Source organism: Solanum dulcamara, chromosome 6 (genome assembly GCF_947179165.1).
Source record: "Solanum dulcamara chromosome 6, daSolDulc1.2, whole genome shotgun sequence".
Lineage (NCBI taxonomy): Eukaryota > Viridiplantae > Streptophyta > Magnoliopsida > Solanales > Solanaceae > Solanum > Solanum dulcamara.
Window position 1 is genome coordinate 4865896 of NC_077242.1, and position 25626 is coordinate 4891521.

At 36.1% G+C, this 25626-nt stretch overlaps 4 protein-coding genes, 1 non-coding gene and 1 pseudogene across 5 annotated transcripts; 2 read left to right on the plus strand and 4 right to left on the minus strand.

Moving 5' to 3' along the window:
- LOC129891988 (EP1-like glycoprotein 2) lies at nucleotides 1–1664 on the plus strand. The gene has a single exon (XM_055967502.1). The coding sequence runs from the start codon at nucleotides 127–129 to the stop codon at nucleotides 1468–1470; it is 1344 nt and encodes a 447-aa protein (XP_055823477.1). The 5' UTR covers nucleotides 1–126; the 3' UTR covers nucleotides 1471–1664.
- A 2037-nt stretch (nucleotides 1665–3701) lies between these two features.
- On the plus strand, nucleotides 3702–6485 carry LOC129892259 (G-type lectin S-receptor-like serine/threonine-protein kinase SD2-5). The gene has a single exon (XM_055967822.1). It carries the CDS (start codon nucleotides 3846–3848, stop codon nucleotides 6339–6341), a length of 2496 nt encoding a protein of 831 aa, XP_055823797.1. The 5' UTR covers nucleotides 3702–3845; the 3' UTR covers nucleotides 6342–6485.
- Nucleotides 6486–7377: 892 nt separating this feature from the next.
- LOC129891977 (uncharacterized) lies at nucleotides 7378–8341 on the minus strand. The gene has a single exon (XM_055967487.1). It carries the CDS (start codon nucleotides 8192–8194, stop codon nucleotides 7574–7576), a length of 621 nt encoding a protein of 206 aa, XP_055823462.1. The 5' UTR covers nucleotides 8195–8341; the 3' UTR covers nucleotides 7378–7573.
- A 3580-nt stretch (nucleotides 8342–11921) lies between these two features.
- Nucleotides 11922–16876, minus strand: LOC129893313 (G-type lectin S-receptor-like serine/threonine-protein kinase SD2-5; annotated as a pseudogene).
- Nucleotides 16877–17330: 454 nt separating this feature from the next.
- On the minus strand, nucleotides 17331–17525 carry LOC129893626 (U2 spliceosomal RNA). The gene has a single exon (XR_008767523.1). It is a non-coding gene; the product is annotated as a U2 spliceosomal RNA (small nuclear RNA).
- Nucleotides 17526–18363: 838 nt separating this feature from the next.
- On the minus strand, nucleotides 18364–21207 carry LOC129893061 (G-type lectin S-receptor-like serine/threonine-protein kinase SD2-5). Its single transcript, XM_055968555.1, has one exon. The coding sequence runs from the start codon at nucleotides 21027–21029 to the stop codon at nucleotides 18513–18515; it is 2517 nt and encodes an 838-aa protein (XP_055824530.1). The 5' UTR covers nucleotides 21030–21207; the 3' UTR covers nucleotides 18364–18512.
- Between the last annotated feature and the right edge of the window lie 4419 nt (nucleotides 21208–25626).

A 25626-nucleotide genomic window follows, 5' to 3' on the forward strand; every position in this document is an offset into this window, starting at 1 on the left:
TGTGAAAACTAGGTGCTTGTTGCTTTCTTGATCATATTATATATAGATTCTGCATTAGAAAATGCAATTAATCAAAGGCACTTTGCCTAGTGTTAAACTTTAAACCATCTGCATTCAGTGTTCTTAATGGCTTTATGCAAGATTTTTCCTTTTGCCTTCATCCTTTGTTGTTCTTGTTATCTGATATCGGGCCAACGTTTCGATTACCCCAATGCAAATCTTTCTACAACTTGGATCAATAGTGTTTCTGCACCCCATTCAGTGGATTTCACTGATGGCTCAAAAGTAAGGGCCATATTACTCAGAGGAACTTTTGGTCCAAAGTATGCTTGTGGTTTCTACTGTAATGGCAATTGTGATAGTTACCTCTTTGCCATCTTCATTGTGCAAACTAACAGTGTTTCCTATATTACTTCTCCCGCGATTGGGTTCCCACAAGTTGTTTGGTCTGCTAACAGGAATAAACCTGTTAGGATCAATTCTACTTTGCAGCTTACAGCAGAAGGAGACTTAGTGCTCAGAAATGCTGATGGTACTTTGGCTTGGTCAACTAATACTGCTGGCAAATCTGTTGTTGGCTTAAGCTTGACCAATGAAGGGAATCTTGTTCTGTTTGATTCAAACAATGGTACTGTTTGGCAATCGTTTGATCACCCAACTGATGTTTTAGTTCCAGGGCAGAAGTTAGTATCAGGGATGAAACTAACAGCAAGTGTTTCAACAACAAACTGGACCGAAGGAGGTTTGTATTCTCTCTCTGCTATCGATAATGGTTTGGTTGCTTTTGTAAAGTCAAATCCTCCACAAAAATACTTTGAAGCATCTATTGGTGGATTGAATCCTAGTAGAGGTTCCAATTATGTTATGTATTTGGATGGAAGCTTAACTTTATTCACAAATTCGGCTGATACAACCGAGTGGATTCTGGTTTCTATTACTCCAGCATCCTCTGCTCAGTATATGAAACTTGAGTCCAATGGACACTTGAAAGTGTACGAGTGGAAAAGTCGATGGAGAGAGGTGGATGATCTCTTGACAGGCTTTCGTGGCGAGTGCAACTACCCCACAGTATGTGGAAGATATGGCATTTGCACAATGGGACAATGTAGCTGTCCCATAAGCTCGAACTCAACTACCTATTTCAGACCGATAAACGTTAGGCTGCCTACTCTTGGTTGCTCTGAGGTCACAAAGCTAACTTGTAAAAATTCAAAGAACCATAGACTTTTGGAAGTTGAAGATGTGGACTATTTCGCGTTTACTGCAGATATTAGTAACACAGATGTGAATACTTGTAGACGCGCATGTTTGAAGAAGTGTTCCTGTAAAGCTGCATTCTTTCGTAGTGGTTTAAATTCTTCCAGGGCCAGAGGGGAATGCTACTTACCAAACGAGATCTTTTCACTAATGAATAATGAGAAGGACAAGACAAGGTATGACTCCGTCGCGTTTATAAAAGTACAGGTTTAAGCTAAACCAGCTGCTGCTAAAGGGGAAAAAAAGAAGGTGTTTTATGGTTTGATAAGCCAAATTAGTGTTAAGAGTTCTCTGTATTCCTTCAATTTCCTTTTTCTCTGTATTACACTCTCATTTTTCTTTCATTTCTCTGTACTTTTTGTTATTTCAATTCAGCAGACTATAATAAAGACAATCTATTTTTTCAATTGTTTGGTAAGTTAAGTGTTGGTTTAATACATAAATAGACACTCAAACTTGAACTCAACTGGCAGGTTAACAAGTGCACATTTCGTCATCACTGTATCTCGTGGATACCCGATGAAGTGTTACATAAATTTTGAAAGTGTCTAGATGTCACATAGGTTTGAGTGTTCAACTGTCAATTAGCTTGGTGTGATGGGATAGTGTGAGATACAGAAAAGGGAAGTTGAAAGGGTATTACAAGCACAACATAATTTAGATTTCAGACGTACAAGCTATAAATCGAGCTAAATTTAGTGTTCGTTTGACCATGAATATTTTTCACTTTTTTGTTGGAATAATAATTCAAAGTTGGAGTAGGAATCTTAAGTTGTTTAGGAACTATTTGGACGTAGAATTGTTACAAATTTTCAAAATTTCGAAAAACTTCAGAAGTCTTGTTTTCATAATTTTCACTCTAAATCACTCACAATAATTCAAAAACAACTTCAATTTGTATTCATGTCCAAATCCAAATCCAAATACCATTTTCAACATTTTTCCAAATACTACTTATTTTTTTTCCTTCCAAGTTTCATAATTTTTCTGTCCAAATGCTCACTTAGAAAGATTTTTATGTATTATCTCAAATTAATACTGAGTTGAATAAATTGGTCAAATGTGTCATTGTACTCTTTTAACCTGTCATTTGTACATGATACTTTCACACGTTTAACTCTATATAAGAAATTTAAAAGAAATTGCTTTGTGTTTTCCCTTTCATGGATAATATGGAGGAACTTTTAAACGTGTACAGTAGGGACAAACATGACAATCTTTTTACCAGTTGATTTGGTAAAGGTGGATTAAATTACACCTAAAATGAACTAGATGTATTTCGGACAATATGTGTTGCTCGGATAGTAAACATCCTCCATCTATGACTTTAAGGTTGTGGCTTCAAAACACCAAGGAAGCAAAAAGAAAGTAAACTTCTAAGGACAGGTAAAAAAATAAAATAGAAATATTTTAAAAATTATAAGTCGTAATGTTTATGATCGAAAATCAAATTTTTCTTTGAAAATTATTATATTTTCTTTCACACTTTAAAATTACAAACCTTTTTTTTGGGTCAAAAAGAGGGGAACCAAAAAGGAATACGTATTCCAAAATTGTTCCCTTTAATTTATTCAATTTGAAAAATCATAAAATAATTTATCATTTTATATTTTTTATATTTTTATTATTAAGTATAAATCATTTCCCAATATTTAGATGACATAGAGCCCGTTTGGATTGGCTTAAAAAAATAACTTTTATGTATGAAGTGCTTTTAGAACTTTGAAGTGCTAAAAGTTATTTTTATAAATAAGCAGTTGAGTGTTTGGATAAAAGTGCTTATGATGTGAATTTTAGGATTAAAAGAATAAAAAAAGGTAGTTTGAGAATTTAATTAAAATATAAGGGATATAAAAGTAATTTCCATGGTCAAAGAAAATGACTTTAAGCACTTTGGAAAAAAAAAGTTAGGAATCCTAACTTTTCATTTTTGACTGACTTTAAGAACTTTATGGCTTAAAGTCAGCATTAGGCAAACACGTCCAAAAGCTAAAAAGGCGCTTTAAGTTGGTTTTGACCAATTTAAAGCCAATCCAAACGGGCTCATAGTAAAATTATCATTTTATTATTACTTCTTAAAGAGCGTGCCAAGTTAACTATGAATGGACCAGAAATTCAAACAAAGGGATTAATTTTTTTTTATGCCAAGGCGATTCAATAATTTAAATTTTATATATATGCAAAAAAATAATAATTCTATACTATTTTCATGGTATAATATTTTAACGAAAAGAGTTCAGTTGGACCCTTGCATCCTCCCGCCCGTGGCAGAGAGGGAGTAATTACTAATTAGTACAGAAAAATTGAATAGCATCAAGGGGTAGAGGGGTAAAATTTGGACGACTTTGATAGGGTCAACGCGTTTCTTAGTCCACCAGTTCTCCAAGTTGTAACAAGTAGGTGCTTGGTGCTTTCTTGACCATTATTATTTTTTGCATCAACCAAACATTAAAAAAAATGCATTAATGGGTCAATAATAAGCAAATAATAGCTTAATGCACAGATCTTACATTTAAGTTCAATTTGTTTTCATCTCAATGATGAAGTAAAGGCCACTTTGCCTTGTGTGGAATCACAAATTGAACTTCATGGCTTTATGCCAGATTTTACCTTTCTTCTTGTTCATTCTTTCTTGTTCTTTCCATTTGATATCCAGCCAACCTTTTGATTACCCTTCTGCAAATCTTTCTACAACTTGGGTCAACAGCTTTTCTGCACCCCATTCAGTGAATTTCACTGATGGCTCAATAGTAAGAGCCATACTACTCAGAGGAACTTTTGGTCCAAAATATGCTTGTGGTTTCTATTGTAATGGCAATTGTGAGCGTTACCTCTTTGCCATCTTCATTGTGCAAACTAACAGTGTTTCCTATATTACTTCTCCCGCGATTGGGTTCCCACAAGTTGTTTGGTCTGCTAACAGGAATAAACCTGTTAGGATCAATTCTACTTTGCAGCTTACAGCAGAAGGAGACTTGGTGCTTAGAGATGCTGATGGTACTTTGGCTTGGTCAACTAACACTACTGGGAAGTCTATTGCTGGCTTAAACTTGACCGATGAGGGGAATCTTGTTCTGTTTGATTCGAAGAATGCAACTGTTTGGCAATCTTTTGATCACCCAACTGATGCTTTAGTTCCAGGGCAGAAGTTAGTATCAGGGAAGAAGCTAACAGCAAGTGTTTCAACAACAAACTGGACCGAAGGAGGTTTGTATTCTCTCTCTGCTATCGATAATGGTTTGGTTGCTTTTGTAAAGTCAAATCCTCCACAAACATACTTTGAAGCATCTATTGGTGGATTGAATGCAAGTAGAGGCTCAAATTATGTTGTGTATTTGAATGGTAGTCTAGCTTTACTCTCAAATTCTAGTGATTCCAGCAATCCAGAGACACTAGTTTCAATTAGTCCAGCAACCTCAGCTCAATATATGAAATTGGAGTCTGATGGACACTTGAAAGTGTATGAGTGGAAAAGTGGATGGAATGAGGTGGATGATCTCCTGACAGGTTTTTACGGCGAGTGTTATTACCCCATGGCCTGTGGAAGATATGGCATTTGCTCAAGGGGGCAGTGCAGTTGTCCCAAATCGAACTCTAATTCAACTACCTATTTCAGACAGATAGATGATAGGCAGGGTAATCTAGGTTGCTCTGAGGTCACAAGGTTGACATGTAATGATTTAAATAACCACGGATTTTTGGACCTCCAAGATGTGGACTATTTCACATTTACGACAGATATTAGAAACACTAGTATGAATACCTGTAAAGATGCATGTTTGAGGAACTGTTCCTGTAAAGCTGCTTTATTTCGTAGTGGTTTAAACTCTTCCACGGGGGACTGCTACCTACCATCCGAGATCTTTTCACTAGCAAACAATGAGAAGGACAGGACAAGGTACGATTCCCATGCATTTATAAAAGTACAGGTTGAACCTGAAACAGCTGCTGCTAAAGAGAAAAAGCGCGTTAATGGTGCTATACTGGGCTCTGTCATAGGAGTTTCCATCTTAGGGATCATAATTGGAATTGCAGTTTTCATATTCTGGAAGAAGAAAAAGGCCAATGAAGATGAGGAGGATTATCTAGATCACGTGCCAGGAATGCCGACTAGATTTTCTTACGATGATCTAAAGGCTGCAACGGAGAACTTCACCAAGAAGCTTGGTCAAGGAGGATTTGGGTCAGTTTTTGAAGGGTGCTTAGCAGATGGCACAAAGATTGCAGTGAAATGCCTCGATGGAATAGGACAAGTCAAAAAGTCATTTTTAGCTGAGGTTGAAACTATTGGCAGCATACATCATGTAAACTTGGTGCAATTGATTGGCTTCTGTGCTGAGAAATCTCATAGGCTTTTAGTATACGAGTGCATGAGCAACGGATCACTAGAAAAATGGATCTACCATGGGAAACAGGAGCAAACTCTAGATTGGAACTGCAGGAGGAAGATTATTCAAGACATAGCCAAAGGATTAGCCTACCTTCACGAAGAATGCAGGCAAAAGATTCTGCATTTGGATATTAAGCCCCCAAACATATTACTGGATGAGAAGCACAATGCTAAACTCGCTGACTTTGGGCTTTCGAAGCTAATTGATCGGAATCAGAGCCAAGTTATGACTCAGATGAGAGGCACTCCTGGTTATTTGGCTCCTGAATGGCTTAGTGGAGTTATAACAGAGAAGGTAGATGTCTATAGCTTTGGCATTGTGATCTTGGAAATTTTGAGTGGAAGAAGACATTTTGAAGCATCGGAGTCTGAAGACCAACAGGTAATGGTGAACTTATTCAGGAGAAAGGCAGAGGAAGGGCAGTTGGTGGATCTTATTGATAAGCATAGTGAAGATATGCAGTTTTACAAAGAAGAAGTAATAAAGACGATGCAGATTGCTGCCTGGTGTTTACAAAGTGATTACACGAAGAGGCCATCAATGTCAATGGTGGTCAAGGCCATGGAGGGTGTTTTAGATGTTGACAAGGATTTAGACTACAGCTTTAGGCCCCAAACTATTTCCGCAATACCAAATATCAGTTTTGTAGATTCAACTCCTTTACTGCCTTCGGTCCTATCAGGCCCAAGGTGAGGAGGAAGTTCCTCAGAATTTTTGTTAATTTCTTGTTTTTATGCTATTGCAGCTTGCTCGCTGCTGTGTAAATTTCTTCTCTGATGTTCACCAAGTTATGATTGTTTTCTTCAATTTATTCATGCAAAGATTGTCCTTTGAGAACTAATCAACTCATCAATGTGGATTTGATACACGCTTGTTAGTACAATAGTTCATATAAAGCTCCTTTTATTATAAACCTCATCAGCCTATGTAGTACAAAGTTATGTTGACGGCAAAAACATTCTTAAGCTTCGCATACAGTCTGTCGTTTGAAGAGAAATATCTGACAGGGCTATCTGGAGGATTAAACAGGAACAAGGAAGGTTTGATTTATACCAAAGAGAACATTCCAAACCTAATGCTTCAAAGAGTAATAAAGCAACATTTTTGAAATTGCATGTTGTCTACTGTAAATACTTATATGCACCCGTTGTTTACCCCAAATCAAGAAATAGTAGCAGTTAAGAAATAGTAGCAGTTAAAATTTAAGTGAGAATACATATTACTAAATCACACTTAAGTGATAAATGTGCATAAACACCAGCTCATGAACATCTAGGGAAAGACAAATCAATGATCATGCACAAGACCAGTTTTTTAGAGAAAGCTAAAAGCATCCTCTTTTGTCCTCTCCTTGATAGGTATAAGCTAAAAACAACAAGAAGACCAATTTATTCCCACAAGTGAGGTCTAGGGGAGGTAGTGTATACGCAGACCTTATCCCCTGCCTTGAGAAGGTAGATGGACGGTTTCTGATAGACTCTCGGTTCAAAGATAGGTATAACTTATAAGCTAAAAACAGTTTCCGAATGTACCTCAATAGTTTATAAAACATCGATAAGCTGCTAGATTAATGGTTTAAAAGAGTGTTCTGAAAGTACTCCCACTAGTATGTTGGAATTATTTAGCTTATGTAAACATATCAAAGAGAAACTCATGTCTAACCACATGGAGCTTTCAGCCATGGCTATACAAAGTAAATGAAACGAAAGAACATCATGTACAAGTGAACTAAAGTCGAAGGACGAGGGCGATTTTTTAATTCCATATAAACAACTATGAATAGTCACAGATAGCTTATGTATAACAAGCTATCATAATCAGAGTTGATAAATATATACACTACTATTTACATTGAATTGTGGAATGATATTGTAATCAGAGCCAAATCTCCAACAGAATTTACTCAGCAAATTGAGCTTACTGATTCAGTAGACAGATGTAAGTCTTACTGGAACCTTCTCTCTAGCTGGATCACTGAATCCACCCGCTACAATTCTCACCACTTTCTTAAACGCAAAATGCAAGCAATTCGACAACGCAGCCCAACACATCAACTCGTAGACAAAATCAAAAGCAGGATCCGAAAAAGAGTTCGAGGAAGATTCTTCCCAATTTGCCCCTCCAAATCCATCAAAATTCCATCCCCTACCACCACCACCGCCGCCCCAGCTACTACCACCACCACCAAACGGCCCGTCATAATCACCTCCGTCAAATAAAAATCCGTTTTCATCACCTTCATCAGTTCCACCAATCAACGACTTCCGTATAGTCCGCCTTGTCTTACGAGCTAGTCTTCGAGGTGCGGCTTTGACCTTATTGTACTTCACAGGCGGCGGCGCTAAGGCATCGATCGGGCAAATCACGGCGGAGATTTGACGAACTCCGGCGGCGGAAGGAGATTGCTGCTCCGAGGAAGAATCAGAGAGTGAGAAAACGTTGTTGGATGAGAAATTGAGATTGCGATTCAGAAGAAATTTTGAAAATCCTATGCCTTGAGTGGTCACCACCGTCGTTACCGTATCGGAGATCATAGAAATTTCCATTAATGATCGATCTAAGAAGGCGATTTTCGAAAAATCAATTTTGGGTTTGGAAGTTTGATATTTTGTGAAGAGGACAATTTATATACTGCCTGCTTTGGAATTTTCAAGCGGTAGAAGAGAGAAACGTGTGATTCTCTGCAATGGTTATTCTTGCAAATTTAAAAGTTTATTTTTATTTTTCTTCCCTTTTAGTTTTTGTTTCAATTAGTTTTTTTCGGCACATGCTTTAAGCGTGTTATATATAATTTTAAAATATGATATTAAAATTATTCAAATAAAGTCTTGAGTGTTAATGTGTTATACATGACTTGCTTTATAATAATATCTTTATTTATAAAAAATATATTTTGAGTATATATATATATATATGAAATAATAAAGTATAGGTTTTTGTAGATTGTGTACGTGATTTGTTTGGTAAGGCCAATGAAAGTAATAAAAGTATCCAAAGGAATAATATAATGCTATATAGAAGAAATTTGTTAAATTAGAGAGTTACGGAAAATTTTGAAATTCAAGACAAAAAAATATTTTTAAATTATTTTTTAAAGAAAAAATTGAAAGTTTATTTTTTAAAAATATTTCACATTTTGAAAATTTTATTTTTTTTACTCATTCCTACCCCGACCATTAGAGTTGTACAGGGCAAACCGATAAACCGCACTAAACCGATAAACCGAACTAAATCGGAAAAAACCTGACTAGTAGTTTGGTTTGACTTGGTTTGGTGTTTGGAAAAAAAAATCCGACCATTATAGGATTGGTTTGGTTTTAACTAAAAAAAGTCAAACCGAACTCAAACCGACCCGATTATAGATATACTACTTTTAAATTATGGTATACATAAAAATATTTATTAAAATATAATTTATAAATATTTTTTAAAAAATTTTCATAATTTTTGTTTTCTTTCTTACATTTAGATTTGGACTTGAGAAGCTCAACTAAATAATATACAAAAAAAGCACATCTTATAATGTTATATTATAAAGTTAAAACTTCAAACAGTGTTCTGCATCCATCTTATATGTTGATATTTTGTACTAGAATTCTTTTTAAGAAGCACTGCTCTGTGCTTTTTATTAGATATTATGAAAAATACGAAAAACCTAAAACAAACCAAAAAATTTGAAAAACCCCGAGAAAAATTGATGTCGAAAAATCCTACTTTTATTGGTTTGGTTTGGTTTATAGATTTAATAATCCGACACAAATGGTTTGGTTTGGTTTGTAAAAAATCCGAACCAACTCGATCCATGTACACTCCTACCGACCACTCTACCCCCAAAAAATTTTAAAATTTTACTTTTTTGAAAAATATTTCAAAATTTAAATTTTTTATTTTTTTACCCCACCCCTACTCCTCCCTCCTCCCTCTACCAAAACCACAAATGAATCCGAGCACACCAAACCTAACAACACAAATAGTATTGTCCAAAACATGTATGATGAACTTTTATGTTAGGGGCAATGCAACATCCTTATTGAAAATGAACATCATTAAAAGTATTGTTATATCATTGTTAGATGTGATTTTAAATTATTGTGCCAAACTATGCACGAACCTAGATCCCACAAAGGGTGTTGGTCGATTAAGACACGACGGTGGTCATGGAAGTCGAAATCCGCTAAAGAATATGTAACAACTCACCTGGCAAATTAACTAGCTATCCTAAAAAATGAATGGCGCTTAAGCACGTGACCTACACTTGGACGTTGGAGCTGTTGGGTTTAATAGATAGTTTGAATGGGAAATTGAGGGAAAAAGAAGTGGAGGAAAAAATGATTTGTTCTCTCTTGCTTTATGAAATAAGCTTTGGTCCCACATAGGTGGTGGAAATGAAAAGTCTCCTACTTAAAAGTAGAAGCACTCCTTCATGTTGCTAAAGGGTCAAGAAGAGGGTCTCCCCTCGCGCCGTCGTCATCGCTCGCTCGCTCGGCTCGGCTCGACTTCGGCTATGGCTACGGCTACGGCTACGGCTTAGAAGTTCTCCTTCATGTTGCTAAAGGGTCTCCCCTCGTGCCGTCGTCGTCGTCGCTCGGCTCGGCTCTGCTCTGCTCGGCTTCGGCTTCGGATTCGGATCTCCCCTCGCGCCGTCATCGTCGGTCGCTACGGCTACGGCTTAGAAGCACTCCTTCATGTTGCTAAAGGGTCAAGAAGAGGGTCTCCCCTTACGCCGTTGTCGTTGTCGCTCGCTCGGCTCAGCTCGGCTTCGGCTTCGGCTTTGGCTTCGGATTCAGATTCGGATCTCCCCTCGCGCCGTTGTCTTCGCTCGCTCGGCTCGGCTCGACTTCGGTTACGGCTACGGCTACCGCTTTGGATTTGGATTTGGTTAATTGATATGATTGATAATTTTTTTGGACCAAATTTCCTTTAAATTTTAATTAATTAATATTATTTATTTATTTAATTAATTAAGTGAAAAAATCTTGACCCGTGACCCGCGACCCGTTTCTTTCCCGGATTAATTTAAAAATATTTCCCTCCATTTTTCCAACAGATTTTTTGAAAGGTTGCAACCTTGTCCGAAAAGTTGCAAACCTTTTCCCAACAAGTGCCTTTTCTTAAAAGGTGCAAACAGTCTATATATATCTGTTAATCCTCAGAATGTTCCATATGAAATTTCTGAAATAACATCTTCTTCTTCTTCTTTCTGCACTTCCTAAAACTCGTGTGATATACAGTGTTCGAGTGGTTCGCAGTCACCAGAATTTGCAGTACCTCTATTTTGGTGAGTAAATCGTTCTATTCTGGGAGGAAAAAATTCAAAAACCTCAGGTACGTTGAGGGAAATAATTTTCTTAAGTACACACTGTGCATTTAGTGGGCTCGATTTTGTTCTTACATTAATTTTTCAGATTCTGTATTTTATTACTTTCAGTAGTTATTGTTACTGTTTTAATATTTACAATACAGTTTACTAATAGGAGCAAGTGCCAGGCCCCGATGAGTAGGAGGGCGCGACGGTCACTACAAAACCTTGTGCGTGAGTGACCCTCGTTGAGATCTTAGTGACAGTAGCAAATATTCAAATGAGAACTTTGAAGGCCGAAGAGAGGAAAGGTTCCATGTGAACGACACTTCATCGAGCCAAAAACTAACATTGCTTTGTCCACATACTTCAATCTATGGAACCTTTCCAAATCTTTATGTCAATTCAATATATGTTGACTTCATGAATATCTAGAAGATTTGTCATATAACTCTCTTTGCCGGCCAATATAGTCAATTTATTTTTCATTTCCAAAGTAATTGCTTTGCCAGCCAATATAATTAGACCAAATGGTAGCCCTCCCACACTGCACCCTTTAGGTCTTCTGTTAATCCAAAAGAAAAGGACAACAATTGTTTCATCCCAAGCTTAATTTATTGTCCATGTTAAGTTAAACAGGATTTATATTTGTAAAAGCTAAACCTCCTTAATGACAAGAACAAATTGTTTCATGATTAAAAGTAGAGAAAATTACTGAAATGGTCGTTTATGTTTGAGGGTAGGTTCAAAATAGTCCCTCGAGTATGCACTCACCAGTTTTCGTTCTTTGTTCACACGGTAACTACACAAAGAAGCCATCAATGTCAATGGTGGTCAAGGTCACGGAGAGTGTTTTGGATGGTGAAAAGAATCTAAACTACAGTTTCCAAATATCTTTGTTTTGGTAGCCTGCAGTTTGACTGGAACACAGACGCCACAATTTCTTTGTTTTTGTAACTTATGTTGGAATTTTGATCATTTGACTGGCTTTTGGGAGTTGATTTCCACTTCTTCAGAAAACAGGCCAATGGTTCTTGATTATAGCCCATTTCGTGCCACTCTTTTCATCGGTAGTATCCTCATCCTTTCTTCACAGCATCTGATTAGTGGTCAACTTCCTGAAACATTTATTACTGATTCCTCCATTTCCTGGATCAATAGCCCCTCCTATGCAGTGAATTCCCCAGATGGAGCCAAAATGACACCTATCCTCTCGAGACAAGGGAACAAGATTCTGTTTGTCTGTGGTTTCTTATGTGATTAAAATGGCACTGCTTGCCTTTTTGGTGTCCTTTTATTCCCAAATAACTATGATTACCCGAGATTAGTTTGGTCAGCAAATTGGAATAATCCAGTTAGAGCTAATGCAACCTTGCAACTTAGGCAAGACAGAGGCATGTTCTTGATGGACCTAAATGGTAAGTTTGATTTGGAGTACAAGCACAAGCGGAAAGGTTGTTACGGGATTCAACTTGACAGTACTGGGAAATCTTGTCCTCTTTGGCAAAAGTAACAACAGCATTTGGCAGTCTTTTGATGATCTTACAGACTCTTGGCTTCCTGGACAAATGATGGTTGCTGGACAAAAGCTGAGATCCAGTATATCAGCAACAAATTGGAGTGAATGTTTGTTCACATTTGAAGTTTAACGTTTTGGCTTTTTAGCATACATTGAGTCGAATCCATGCCAATCTTATTTCTCAACGCTTCGTCATTGGGATGATTTTGCATATTCTGTACTAAGCCAGTACATAAGTATGAATGTGTCCATATGAATGTTACTCGAACACAGAGGCATAAGAACTGGATACATGAAATTGGGGTCTGATGGGCATTTAAGGGTGTATAACTGGATAGGATCATCTTGGTCAGAGAAGGCTGATCTATTGACAGCCTAAGTTAGTAACTGCGGGTATCCAACCGTGTGTGGGAATTATTCTATTTGTGGAAATGGACAGTGTGCTTGTACTCAAACTGGAATTGGTCGGACAAACTTCTCCAGCAAATAAATTACTGGCAGCCAAACCAGGGGTGTTTCGTTGTAACACCTATATCCTGTGGACATTCCCAATATCACATTCTTCTGGAGCTTAAGGACACATCTTATATTCCCCGCTATTGCAATCTGGTACCAACAAAACAGAGTTGGAAAATTGCGAAAGATCATGCTTAAGCAACTGTTCTTGCAAAGCAGCTCAATTTCGATTTAGTGGTCCTGGTGACACAATGGGTGACTGTGTATTGTCGAATGATGTGTTTTCACTCATGAACAAAAATGGAGCACTCAATAAGACCACTATTTTTATCAAGGTGCAGAACTCTTTTAACCTACAGGTCTCTTCAGGGAAGATATCAAAACGTGTCACGATGATAGTAGGATCCACCATCGGAGCTTCATTTGGTTTGCTTTTCATGGAGTTAACTTGCTTTTGTCTTACTTTTCAGAAGGAAAAAAGGAGTTGAGGAAGGGGAGGAGGAGTTCCTCGACCAAGTACCGGGAATGCCTACCAGATTTTCCCATGAGGAACTAACTGTGATGACAGAAAATTTCAGTAAGAAACTTAGGCAAGGAGGATTTGGTTCTGTATTTGAAGGAACAACGAGCGATGGCGCATAATTAGCAGTGAAACGCCTCCAATGTTTTAGCAATATAAAGAAATCATTCTTAGCTGAGGTAGCAACAATAGGAAAGTAGGAAAGTAGTTGTAAAAGGTTACTAACTTTATTATTTTGTTAAGATGCAACGTGGTTTAATGTTTCTACTTTATTTTTATGAGAAGTAGGAAAGTAGTTGTAAAAGGTTACAAACTGGACATTGGAGATTCTAAGATAGGTTGGTTTTTCATGCTTGTATCCTCAAGGACTTTTCAGCAACTACAATGGTGCTTTTGTAAGTAACATGAAGCTCAAAAATCAAATGTAGAAGTTACTGAACATTACTTTTGTATAATTTATATGTAATCTCATACACCATAAAAAGTTGTGCTGGAATTCAATAATCTCACCAACAGTAAATTGGAACTTTCAAATTCAAAACCTTTAAGCTTATTGTTTACCTTGGTCCCGATAAAATTGAAGGAAATTTTGAACTGACAGTGGCTTCCCTCTGTTTGTTGCCTGCCCCAACCTTTGCTTCATTTCTGAAACTATAATCCAAGTTTGTTTCAACAGTCACCAAACCTTCCAGTACCTTAACCACCAATGACATGGAAGGCCTCTTGGCGAAATCGCCTTGTAGGCACCATGCAGCGACACTCATCATTTCTGTGACTTCTTCTCGGTGGACCTGCATATCCTTGTTGTTTTTGTCAACCATATCCATGAGCTCCTCTTGTTCCGCTTTTATCCTAAAGACACTCAACAAAACGGCATCTTCTTCATCAGCTTGGGACCAATCCAAATTCTTTCGCCCACAGAGAATTTCCAAGAGTACAATTCCAAACGCATACACATCAACTTTCTCAGTGATTACCGAGCTCAACCATTCAGGGGCCAAATACCCTGGTGTTCCTCTCATTCGAGTCACAATTTTGCTTATGTCTTTCTCAATTAGTTTCGACAACCCAAAATCAGATATCTTAGCATTGAAATATTGATCTAGAAGGATGTTTTGGGGTTTGATGTCCAAATGAATTATCTTATGGCTGCAGTCCTCATGTAGATAAGCTAACCCTTTGGCAATATCTGATATTATCCTTTTCCTTGTGTGCCATTTAAGTCCATTCTCTTCATTTTCAGGAGAAATCCACCTATCCAAAGATCCATTTACCATGTACTCATAGATCAGAAAACTGTCGCTCTTTTCTGTACAAAATCCTATGAGTTTTACCAGATTGACATGGTGAATACTACCGAGTATCTTTACTTCTGTTAAGAATGAATCCTTTACTTGACCTAGACCATCCAGATGTTTCACAGCTGTTTTGGTGCCATCACTGAGTGTTCCTTCATAAACGGAGCCAAATCCTCCTTCCCCGAGCTTTCTGCTGAAATCTTCTGTAATTATTTTCAAGTCATTGTAAGAGAATCAAGTTAGAATTCCCGGTAAGAGTGGTTCTAGATCCAGAAAATCACCAGCCTTGCTTGACTTATCTCTTCTCCTTTTCACAACAATCAAGCAAGTAGTGATACTTAAAATTATCCCAAAGAAAGCTGCAAGAGTATATCCTGTTATCACTTTGAAAGGTTTGGATTTCTGTCCAGGTGAAATGTTTGGTAAGTGATTGATCTGAGCATTTGACGAATTATGTACCTTAAGAAAGACGGTCATGTTGTTGTATACTCTTTCCTCTTTGTCAATGAGTGAGAAGACTTCATTCAGGAATAAGCAGTTTTTTATTTGAGTCCCAGCCCAAACAATAGCTTTGCAAGAACAATTACTCAGACAGGCCCTTTTGCAATCATCCAACTTTTTTGCCTCAGACCATAAGCTCGAACTTAGTTGATAGACGTTAAAGTCAACTGCAAAATATGTGATGTTCTTGAGCTCTACTAGTCTATGATACAGCGAAGAGTCACAAGAAGTGGACGTTATCGCTGTACATCCAAGATGTGGTCTCCTATCATTAAATGGCCTGAAGAAGTTTCCTTCAACTGGACAGCTACATTGCCCATCATTTGAACAAATGCTGTATCTTCCACACGCCATTGGGTACCCACAGTTCCCAAAATCTGGCGTCAAAATGTCAGATACCTCTATCCATTGAAAAAAGTTACCCTGTTGGTATACCCGTAAATGTCCATCCGCCCCAAGCTTGATGAATTGAGCTGCTGGTCTAGGAGGGTGTTTTAAAGCAGTAAAAGTTCTACCGTCAAAACTGAAATAACGGCTATCCGTATAAGGTGAAGAGTAATAAAACTGAGGTGGATCAGAATCTATGTAAGTGGTCCAGCTTCCATTGAGAATAGTAAGACAAAACATACCTTGACTCCAATTGGATGCTGAAACACTTGCTATGAGCTTCTGCCCGGAAACCAAATTCTGCCCCGGGAGCAAACAATCCGTAGGATGATCAAAAGATTGCCAAATCGTGCGATTAGACTTGTCAAAGAGCACCAGATTTCTCATATCCGTCAAGTTTAAGCCTGAAACAGATTTTCCAGTAGTATTACTGGACCAAACAAGAGTGCCATCAGAGTCTGCCAACACCAAGTTGCCATCTTGGCCTAGTTGTAACGTTGCATTAATTTTCACAGGATGGTTCCTATTAGCAGACCAAACTAATTGGGGTTCATATATATAATTGATCTCCCCGTTGGAGCTGTGTTGGAATATTACTAATAGGATACCAAGAGCACATTCCGTGGCACTGTAATTGCAGTAGAATCCACAGATGTGGTACCTAGCAGTGGTTCCACTCAGAAGGATGGGTGTCAAGGCATAGAAGTCGACGGTGGAGTTAGCAATATAAAACGGCCTGTTGATCCAGGAAGTGGAAATTCCAGAAGTAGAATTCAAAAGACTGGAATTTAAATTCCACCAATGTTGAGAAAAAGCAAACCTGGATGAAAAAATGTGGAGATAAATGATGTGAAAGATAGGAAAATACAGTCTCTGGACAACAATCATCGCGCCCACTGCTTAGTTCAATTGACAAAGATTGAGGGAGGAACTAAGTCTAGTATTTACGTAGAGAAAGGTAGAGGGATGAGTCCATTATCTCAAGTTTCTAAAGCTATGATAGGTCTTTAGGATGATCCTGATCTATTTCTCGATCATCAAAAAATAGTAAAAGGGCAGCCCGGTACACTTAAGCTCCCGCTATGCGCAGAGTTCGGGAAGGGCCCGACCACAGGTTTATTGTACGCAGCCTTACCTTGTATTTTTGCCAGTAGAAAACCATAAACAAATTCCATAAGTTTCATTGCTAAATGTATTTAGCTTCCACTAAAGAACAATTCCCAAATTTCAACTCAATAATTGTTCAACCCCACAGGCAAACTAGGGCCAATATTCTTCTTTCTGTACCTTAATGATATTTTTTAATTGTATTTTGCTCCATAATTCAGTTTCTTTTAGCTTGGGTCTCTTTTTTCAATCAGTAAAAGGGCATGACATTTAATTTCTTCCATGTGCTAGTGTTCTATTCCAAACTTCTGTTGACTTTCAACACTGTTTAGCAGCTGACTTTGACTATAATAAATGACTTCTTATTTTATACTGAAATTGGAAAATGAATCACGTAAATAGATTCAATTTATAAAATAAAGTGTGAATATGATTGTTAATTTCAATTTTCAAGAGTGTTGACAAACCGTTGAAGTTCCATTAGTTTGTAGCTGATTTTTCATGTACTATGTTCATATGGGGAGATCAAGAAATAAATATATCAGTTGTTTATGGTTTTTTTTTCTGTGTTTAATATGTTTTTTATTTTTTATGATGGGGGTGTGCCAAGCCTGTCCTGTAGTGCAAAGCCTTGTCGACACGTGAAGGCCCAAATAGTAAGCTACTCTGATAGATCTTCCCCTTAAATAATTGAGTTAATATCATGTGAGCTGATGACCTACATATCAAATATTAAACTGATAAGAACATATACTACACTTGATCTTAGCGAAAAGGCCAAGAAAGATATTGTGTTGAATTCACGATTTACCTTTCTATTCTCTTTTCGTTGTGTCAAAAGTAAGAAAGGAAATTGAAGGAAATGGGAGAAAATACATTTCTCTTCCGTTGAATGGTTTTTTGGATGAAAACAAATTGATTTCCTCAATATGGGCACTCGCTCGCGAGGTAGGGATAAGATTGTGTACTGTTGATTTGAGGATATCTAACTATAATCAGATTTTATTTTGTAGGAGCTTAGTTGATCTGATAAAATCAGATATGATATGCTATTAGATAGTTTAGGTAATCAGATCAAATAAGATCATCCCTTGATTCTCAAATCTCCTAGAATCAAGGGATCTGATTCTTTGTTTGTTTGTTTCTCTGTACTATATATTTGTAGTTCTATAGATGAATTAAGATGTGCAATTTTGGTACCAAAACTTACATGGTATCGAGGCAGCTTTATTCTTGCATAGCTTATGACTAAAACAACATTTACTGGGCTGCTTGAACAGTGGCATCAACAAAAGCCGAGAGTTCTGTTAACAAAGTTACGACTTCTGTTATGAAGCCATGTGGATGATTAATATTTTTCCCTCACAAAAAAGAGGCAAACTTTGCATCAGTTCTCTGATTAGGACATGATCAAGTTGTTCAATAGAGAAAGTTCTACACTTGCTTTGTGGACCTTTTCAGATAGCATAGCACAATAAAGCTTACTGTACACTACCAGTTGAAGTCCGTAATGCAAATGCCAGCACTTAAAACACACGTTCAGTAGCTGCACTTCCACGATATTGTACTTAGTTTCACACATGATGAATTGGGAAGCCTCTATATGATAGTAACATGAAGCTCAAAAATTTGACATAGAAGTTACTGAACATTACATTTCATGAATTATAATCTCATACACCATACAAAAGTTATGCTAGAATTGGAAATGTTGCAGTATTTGACAGTATACAACCATAAATTGGTTCCTTCAAAGACAAAATCTTAAGCATACTGTTTACCGTGGTCCCGATAAAATTGAAGGAGATTTTGAACTGATAATGGCTTCTGTCTGTTGGTTGCCTGCCCCAACCTCAGGTACGTGTGTGAAATTATAATCCAAGTTGGTTTCAACAATCACTAAACCTTCTAGTGCCTTAACCACCAATGACATGGAAGGCCTCTTGGCAAAATCACCCTGTAGACACCATGCAGCAAGGCTCATCATTTCTTTCACTGCTTCCTTGTGGAGCTTCATATCCTCGTTGTTTTTGTCAACCATATCCATGAGCTGCTCTTGTTCCGCTTTTCTCCTAAAGACACTTAGCAAATGGACATCTTCTTCATCAGCTTGGGACCAATCTAAATTCTTCCGCCCGCAGAGAATTTCCAAGAGCACAATTCCAAAAGCATAAACATCAACTTTCTCAGTGATTACCGAGCTCAACCATTCAGGGGCTAAATAACCCCGTGTTCCTCTCATTCTAGTCACAACTTTGCTTTTGTCTTTCTCAATTAGCTTCGACAGCCCAAAATCAGATATCTTAGCATTGAAATTTTGATCTAGAAGGATGTTTTGGGGTTTGATGTCCAAATGAATTATCTTATGGCTGCAATCCTCATGTAGATACGCTAATCCTTTTGCAATATCTGATATTATCCTCTGCCTTGTGTTCCATGTAAGCCCATTCTCTTGATTTTCATGCGTAATCCACCTATCCAGTGATCCATTTACCATGTACTCATAGATTAGAAGCCTGTGGTTTTTTTCGGCACAAAATCCAATGAGTTTTACCAGATTGATATGGTGAATGCCACCGACTGTCTTTACTTCTGTTAAGAATGATTCCTTTACTTGACCTACACCATCCAGATGCTTCACAGCTATTTTGGTGCCATTTCTCAGTGTTCCTTCATAAACAGAGCCAAATCCTCCTTCCCCGAGCTTTCTACTGAAATCTTCTGTAATTATTTTCAGCTCATTGTAAGAGAATCGAGTTAGGATTCCTGGTAAGATTGGTTCTAGATCCAGAAAATCCTCAGCCTTTCTGGACTTATGTGTCCTCTTTTTGAATATAACAAAGCAAGTAGTTATGCTTAAAATTATCCCGAACAAAGCTGCAAGGGTAGATCCTATTATCACTTTGAAAGGTTTTGATCCAGGAATAATTGGAGACTGAGTCAACGCCTTTGAGGTATTCTGCACCTTAAGAAATACTGCCTTGCCTCTTCCTTCTTCGATGTCTGTGAGAGAGAAAACTTCATTCAGTAACAAACAGTTCCCTCTTCGAGCCCCATTCCAATCATATTCAAAAACAGCAGCTTTGCAAGAACAGTTACCCAAACAGGCCCTTTTGCAATCTTCCATCTTTATCCCCTCAAGCCAAAATATGCTCGAATTTAGTTCCTGATTAATCTTAAATGAAAAATATGTAGTATTCTTGAGCTCTACGAAACTATGATACTGCAAAGATTTGCAGTCAATGGAAGACAGCAGTGAACATCCAAGATCTGGTTTCCTATCAGAAAATGGCCTGAAGAAGTTTTCCTGTGGTGGACAAGTACATTGCCCGTTATTTGCACAAATGCTATATCTTCCACACACCATTGGGTACCCACAGCTCTCTACATATGGCGCCAAAATGTCAGATACTTCGTTCCAATCAATTGCAGACCATTGGTATACCTTTAAACGCCCATCAGGCCCAATCTTCATGAATTGAGCTGTCAATTTATTAGGATATTGTAAAGCAGTAAAGGTTCGACCATCAAAACTGTAATAAGGACCATCAGCATAGTATGAAGTGTAGTAATATTGAGGTGGGTCAGTATCTGTGTAAGCTGCCCAGCTTCCATGGAGAACAGTAAGAAAAAACAAACCTTGACTCCTATTTGTTGCTGAAATGCTTGCTATGAGCCTCTGCCCGGAAACCAAATTCTGCCCTGGAAGCAAAGAATCCGTAGGGTGATCAAAAGACTGCCAAATTATGCGTTTTCTATTATCAAAGAGCACAAGATTTCCCATTTCTGTTAAGTTCAAGCCTGAAACAGATTTCCCAATTGTATCAGTGGACCAAACAAGAGTGCCATCAGAGTCTGTCAAGACCAAGTTGCCATCTTGACCTAGTTGCAAGGTTGCATTGACTTTCACTGGATGGTTCCTGTTGGCAGACCAAACTAACTGGGGTTTATTTATCATTTCGTTCTCCCCGTAGGATCTGTTGTGGAACAAAAGGATACCAAGAAGGCATTCAGTGGCATTGTAAGTGCAGTAGAAGCCACAGAGGAATCGTGGGCCAGCATTTCCCCGCTGAAGTATGGGTGTTGTCAAACCAAAGAAACCGTCAGTGGGGGAATTATCAATAAGAGACGGCCTGTTGACCCAGAAAGAGGAAAGCCCGGCAAGCCCTGCAGTTGAATTCGAAAGACTGATGTTGTAATCCCCTAAAGATTGCGATATAGCAAGCCGAGACGAACAGAAGAGGAGATAAATAAAGAAAAAGATAGGAAAATACAGTCTCTTTTCTGCAAACATTGTTTTTTTCTAAAATATATGGAATCTTTCTGTTGTGCCTTTTTTGGAGATACGACCTCTCTTTAGCCTAGCATTAGTCAGTTTTAAATTGGCATCACATTTAATTTCTTCCATTTAGTTGACTTCCAACACTATTTTCAGCAGCTAACTTTGACTATTACAATGATTTCTCATTTTATTTTACTAAAATTTGAAAGTAGTATGAAGTTATTGGCTTTTAGTTTTCGAGAGAGTTGACAAATCATTCAAAGCTTCTCTACCTCCACTAGTGGTAAAATTTGCGAAGAATTTCTACCCTTCTCAGATCTCATTTTGTGAGATTTCACTGAATTTGTTGTTGTTGTTGACAAATCATTCAAGTTGCAAATCCTCATAATCCCATTAGTTTCGACTCAATTTGCAGCAACAACTAAATTGATTACCACTCGTTTCTCAACTCACGCACTCCGGCTACAAGAAAGGAATATATCAGTTTTTTTTTTCTTCCCTTTCTGTGCTGAACAAGTCAGCTGCTGGAAGAGTGTATAAGTCAACAAAAGTTTAGAAGATAATAAAATATTGAAAAAAGTTTCTGTGAGGACCCTCCCCAACCCCGTGTTGACTGGGCAAGGATTTGACCAAAGGACTCAACATGTTGGAATTTGCTAATGATACCTTTGATTTTCCTTTTTCTGTTTCCTTTGTGAATTAGGGACTTCAATTGGTAGTGTCCAGTGAGATTTACTGTGATACTCTGCCGAAAACTGGGACTGAAAATTAGTTTGTCCTTGTTAGAGTGAGTTAGAGCCTCATATTGGTATGGTTATTAGCTTTTTTATATGGACTTAATGTTAGTAAACTGTATTGTAAATATTAAAAATAGTAACAACCACTAAAGGTAATAAAACACAGAATTTTTGGAAAATTAATGCAAGAACAAATCGAGCCCACTGAATGCACAGTGTGTCCTTAAGGAAATTATTCCCCTCAAGGTACCCGAGGTTTTGAAATCTTTCCTCCCAGGATAGAACGATTTACTCACCAAAGTAGAGGTACTATAAATCTTTGGTGACTGCAAACCACTTGAAGGCTGTATTTCACACGAGTTTTAGGAAGTGCAGAAAGAAGAAGAAGATGGTATATTCAGAATTTCGTATATTACATTCTGAGGATTAAGAGACATATATAGACTGTTTGCACCTTTTAAGAAAAGACAGGTTGCAACCTTTCAAAAATCTGTTGGAAAAAAAACTGACCGAAATATTTTTTTTAAATTAATCCGGGAAAGAAACGGGTCGCGGGTCAGGATTTTTTCACTTAATTAATTAAATAAATAAATAATATTAATTAATTAAAAAGTAAAGAAAATTTGGTCCAAAAAGATTATCAATCAATTGACCAAATCCGAAGCCGAAGCCGAGCCGAGCGACGACGACGGCGCGAGGGGAGACCCTCTTCTTGATCCTTTAGCAACATGAAGGAGTGCTTCTACTTTTAAGTAGGAGACTTTTCATTTCCACCACCTATGTGGGATCAAAGCTTATTTAATAAAGCAAGAGAGAACATATCATTTTCCTCTCCACTTCTTTTTCCCTCAATTTCTCATTCAAACTATCAATTAAACCCAACAATCCCCCACATGAATGGGGAATGTCTACAAGATAAAGGAATGCACGGATAAGTGTGTGATATACAAACGAAGATTAATTGCATTTGGATAAGTAGGTTTTCTTTTGAACTTTCCATAGTGAACTTATATAGGATATACTCGATCAATCGGTAGATGCGATATCTTTGAACCGTCGAACTTTGTTGTATAACTAGACAACATAAGTCACACAATTAATCATCAACCATCTATGGTTCTCACGGTTGTGTTCGTTTCAGCCATGAACACCTCATGGTTTCGTGAATGCATAGAGAATGGGCCTTTACCGTCATTCCCCTTGAAGCGGCTTATACTTCACATTCACATAGGTGATTTCTAAATGTGTAGTCCTATAGACACACTATCTAGTCATTTTCCGCCAGATTTAGATAATCATTAAAAATCTTTAATGCTTTATTAACTCATTAAAAAGCCTTAAAGTTTTATCCTTTGTTTCTGAACATTGTCATTATCACGAGAATGGGTTGAATTATTTGACAATGTTGAACCGCCAATCATAACTTTGTTTGATCTCTTTGAACCTAGTTCTTGGGATCTCTAGTCTACTAGGTAGAGTTACCGCCATGATGACTTGTCCTAGGCCTTAACCCCATTCCCCTCGATGATCTTTCAACAACCTCTCTAGATAGGCCTTTTGTTAGTGGATCCAATACGTTATCTCTTGACTTTACGTAGTCAATAGTGATAACACCACTAGAGAGTAGTTGTCTAACATTATTGTGTCGCCGTCGAATGTGACGCGATTTTCTGTTATACATAACATTTCCTGCCCTCCCTATTGTCACTTGGCTATCACAATGTATACATATGGGTGCCAAAGGTTTGGGCCAAAATGGAATATCTTCCAAAATATTTCTGAGCCATTCAGCTTCTTCATTAGCCTTGTCTAAAGCTATAAATTCAGACTCCATTTTAGAGCGGGTGATGCATGTCTGTTTTGATGATTTCCAAGACACTGCTCCTCCACCAACGGTGAAAACATATCCACTTGTGGATTTAACTTCAGATGATCCGGTGATCCAGTTTGCATCACTATATCCCTCAATTACTGCGGGATATTTATTATAATGCAAAGCATAGTTTTGGGTGTGTTTCAAATACCCCAAGACTCGTTTCATTGCCATCCAATGAGTTTGATTGAGATTATTCGTGAATCGACTCAACTTGCTAATAGCACATGCTATATCTGGTCGTGTGTTATACTTATTTTTAACTCGAGGTCAAACGGTGTACAACATATTGATGATTCCTAAATTATTTAATTTTAAGGAGTCGCCACCTAATTATTTTTAAGGTAAATTAGGATACCTAAATAATTAACTTATTTAATGCTAAAAATGATCTCCGATTAGTGGTCTACTTAGCTTATGAGATTTTAGATAAGGGTTCTAGTTATCCTAAAGGGAAGGGGTTAAGCATCCTTCAAGATTCGTTAAAAACGATTACCGGCCAAACTTAGGTTTAGATTAAAACTATAAAAAGTTGTTCAAAAGTTTTGAAAATGAAGCTTAATAATTACAAGGAAAAAGATTTTTGAACTTGAAATTATTAGGCAAATATTGCTTATTGCATGAAATAAGTGTGTGTTTAAATGCGGTATTTTTTACTAATAATTTAGCCTTAAATAAAAATATAGGTTTCTTTTATTATGATGACTCATTTTAATTAAAAGTTCACAAATCTAAATATCTATATAATGTTAGCTATTGCATTAGTGAGAACATATTCACATTATAAAAGTAAATTTAACATGTAATGATAATAATAATAATACTAATAATAGTAGTAATAGTAATAATAGTAATAATAATAATAGTAATAATAATACTAATGATAGTAATAATAATAACAACAATCATAATAACAATAATGCAACAATAACAATAACAATAATAATAGCCATAATAATAATAACAATGATAATAATAATAATAATAAAGTATAATAATAATAATAATAATGGTAGTAAAAAAAATATAATAATAATAATACGATAAATAATAATAATAATATGATAAATAATAAATATAATATGATAAATAATAATAATAATAATAACAGTAAATAACAACAACAATAATAATAAATACGATAATGATGATAATAATAATAACGATAATAATAATAGTAATAATAATAATAATAATGATGATTATAACAATAATACCATAATAATAATAACAATAATAATAATAATAGATATAAAAATAATAATGATAATAATAATAATAATAAAATATAATAATAACAGTACTAACAGAAATAAAATATACTAATAATATTAATAATAAAAATAGTAAAATAAAAATATATATACTACTACTAATAATAATAATAATAATACTAATGATAATAAAATATACTAATAATAACGAAAATAATAATAATAATAATAATAATACTAACAGTAAAAAATAAAAATACAATTATAACTACTAATAATATTAATAACGAAAATAACAATACTAATAATAAAACAATAATAATAATAATAATAATAATAATAATAATAATAATAATAATAGTAATATTAATAATAATAGCAGTAAACAAAATGTACTAATAATAATGATAATAATAATTACGAAAATATTAATAATAGTAATAATAATAATAATAATAATGCTAACAGTAAATAAAATACTACTACTACTAATAATAATAATAATAATAAAAACGGTAATAATAAGAATATATACTACTACTACTAATAATAATAATAATAATAACGAAAATAATAATAACAATAACAATAATAACAATAATAATAATAATAATAATAAAAACGGTAATAATAAGAATATATACTACTACTACTACTAATAATAATAATAATAACGAAAATAATAATAACAATAACAATAATAACAATAATAATAATAATAATAATAACAGAAAAATAAACATACTACTGCTTCTATTAATAATATTAATAATGAAAATAATAAT

Excerpts from the sequence above, each read along its gene's own strand:
- LOC129891988 (XM_055967502.1), top strand. The coding sequence starts at position 127 with ATGGCTTTATGCAAGATTTTTCCTTTTGCCTTCATCCTTTGTTGTTCT.
- LOC129892259 (XM_055967822.1), top strand. The coding sequence starts at position 3,846 with ATGGCTTTATGCCAGATTTTACCTTTCTTCTTGTTCATTCTTTCTTGT.
- LOC129891977 (XM_055967487.1), bottom strand. The coding sequence starts at position 8,194 with ATGGAAATTTCTATGATCTCCGATACGGTAACGACGGTGGTGACCACT.
- LOC129893061 (XM_055968555.1), bottom strand. The coding sequence starts at position 21,029 with ATGTTTGCAGAAAAGAGACTGTATTTTCCTATCTTTTTCTTTATTTAT.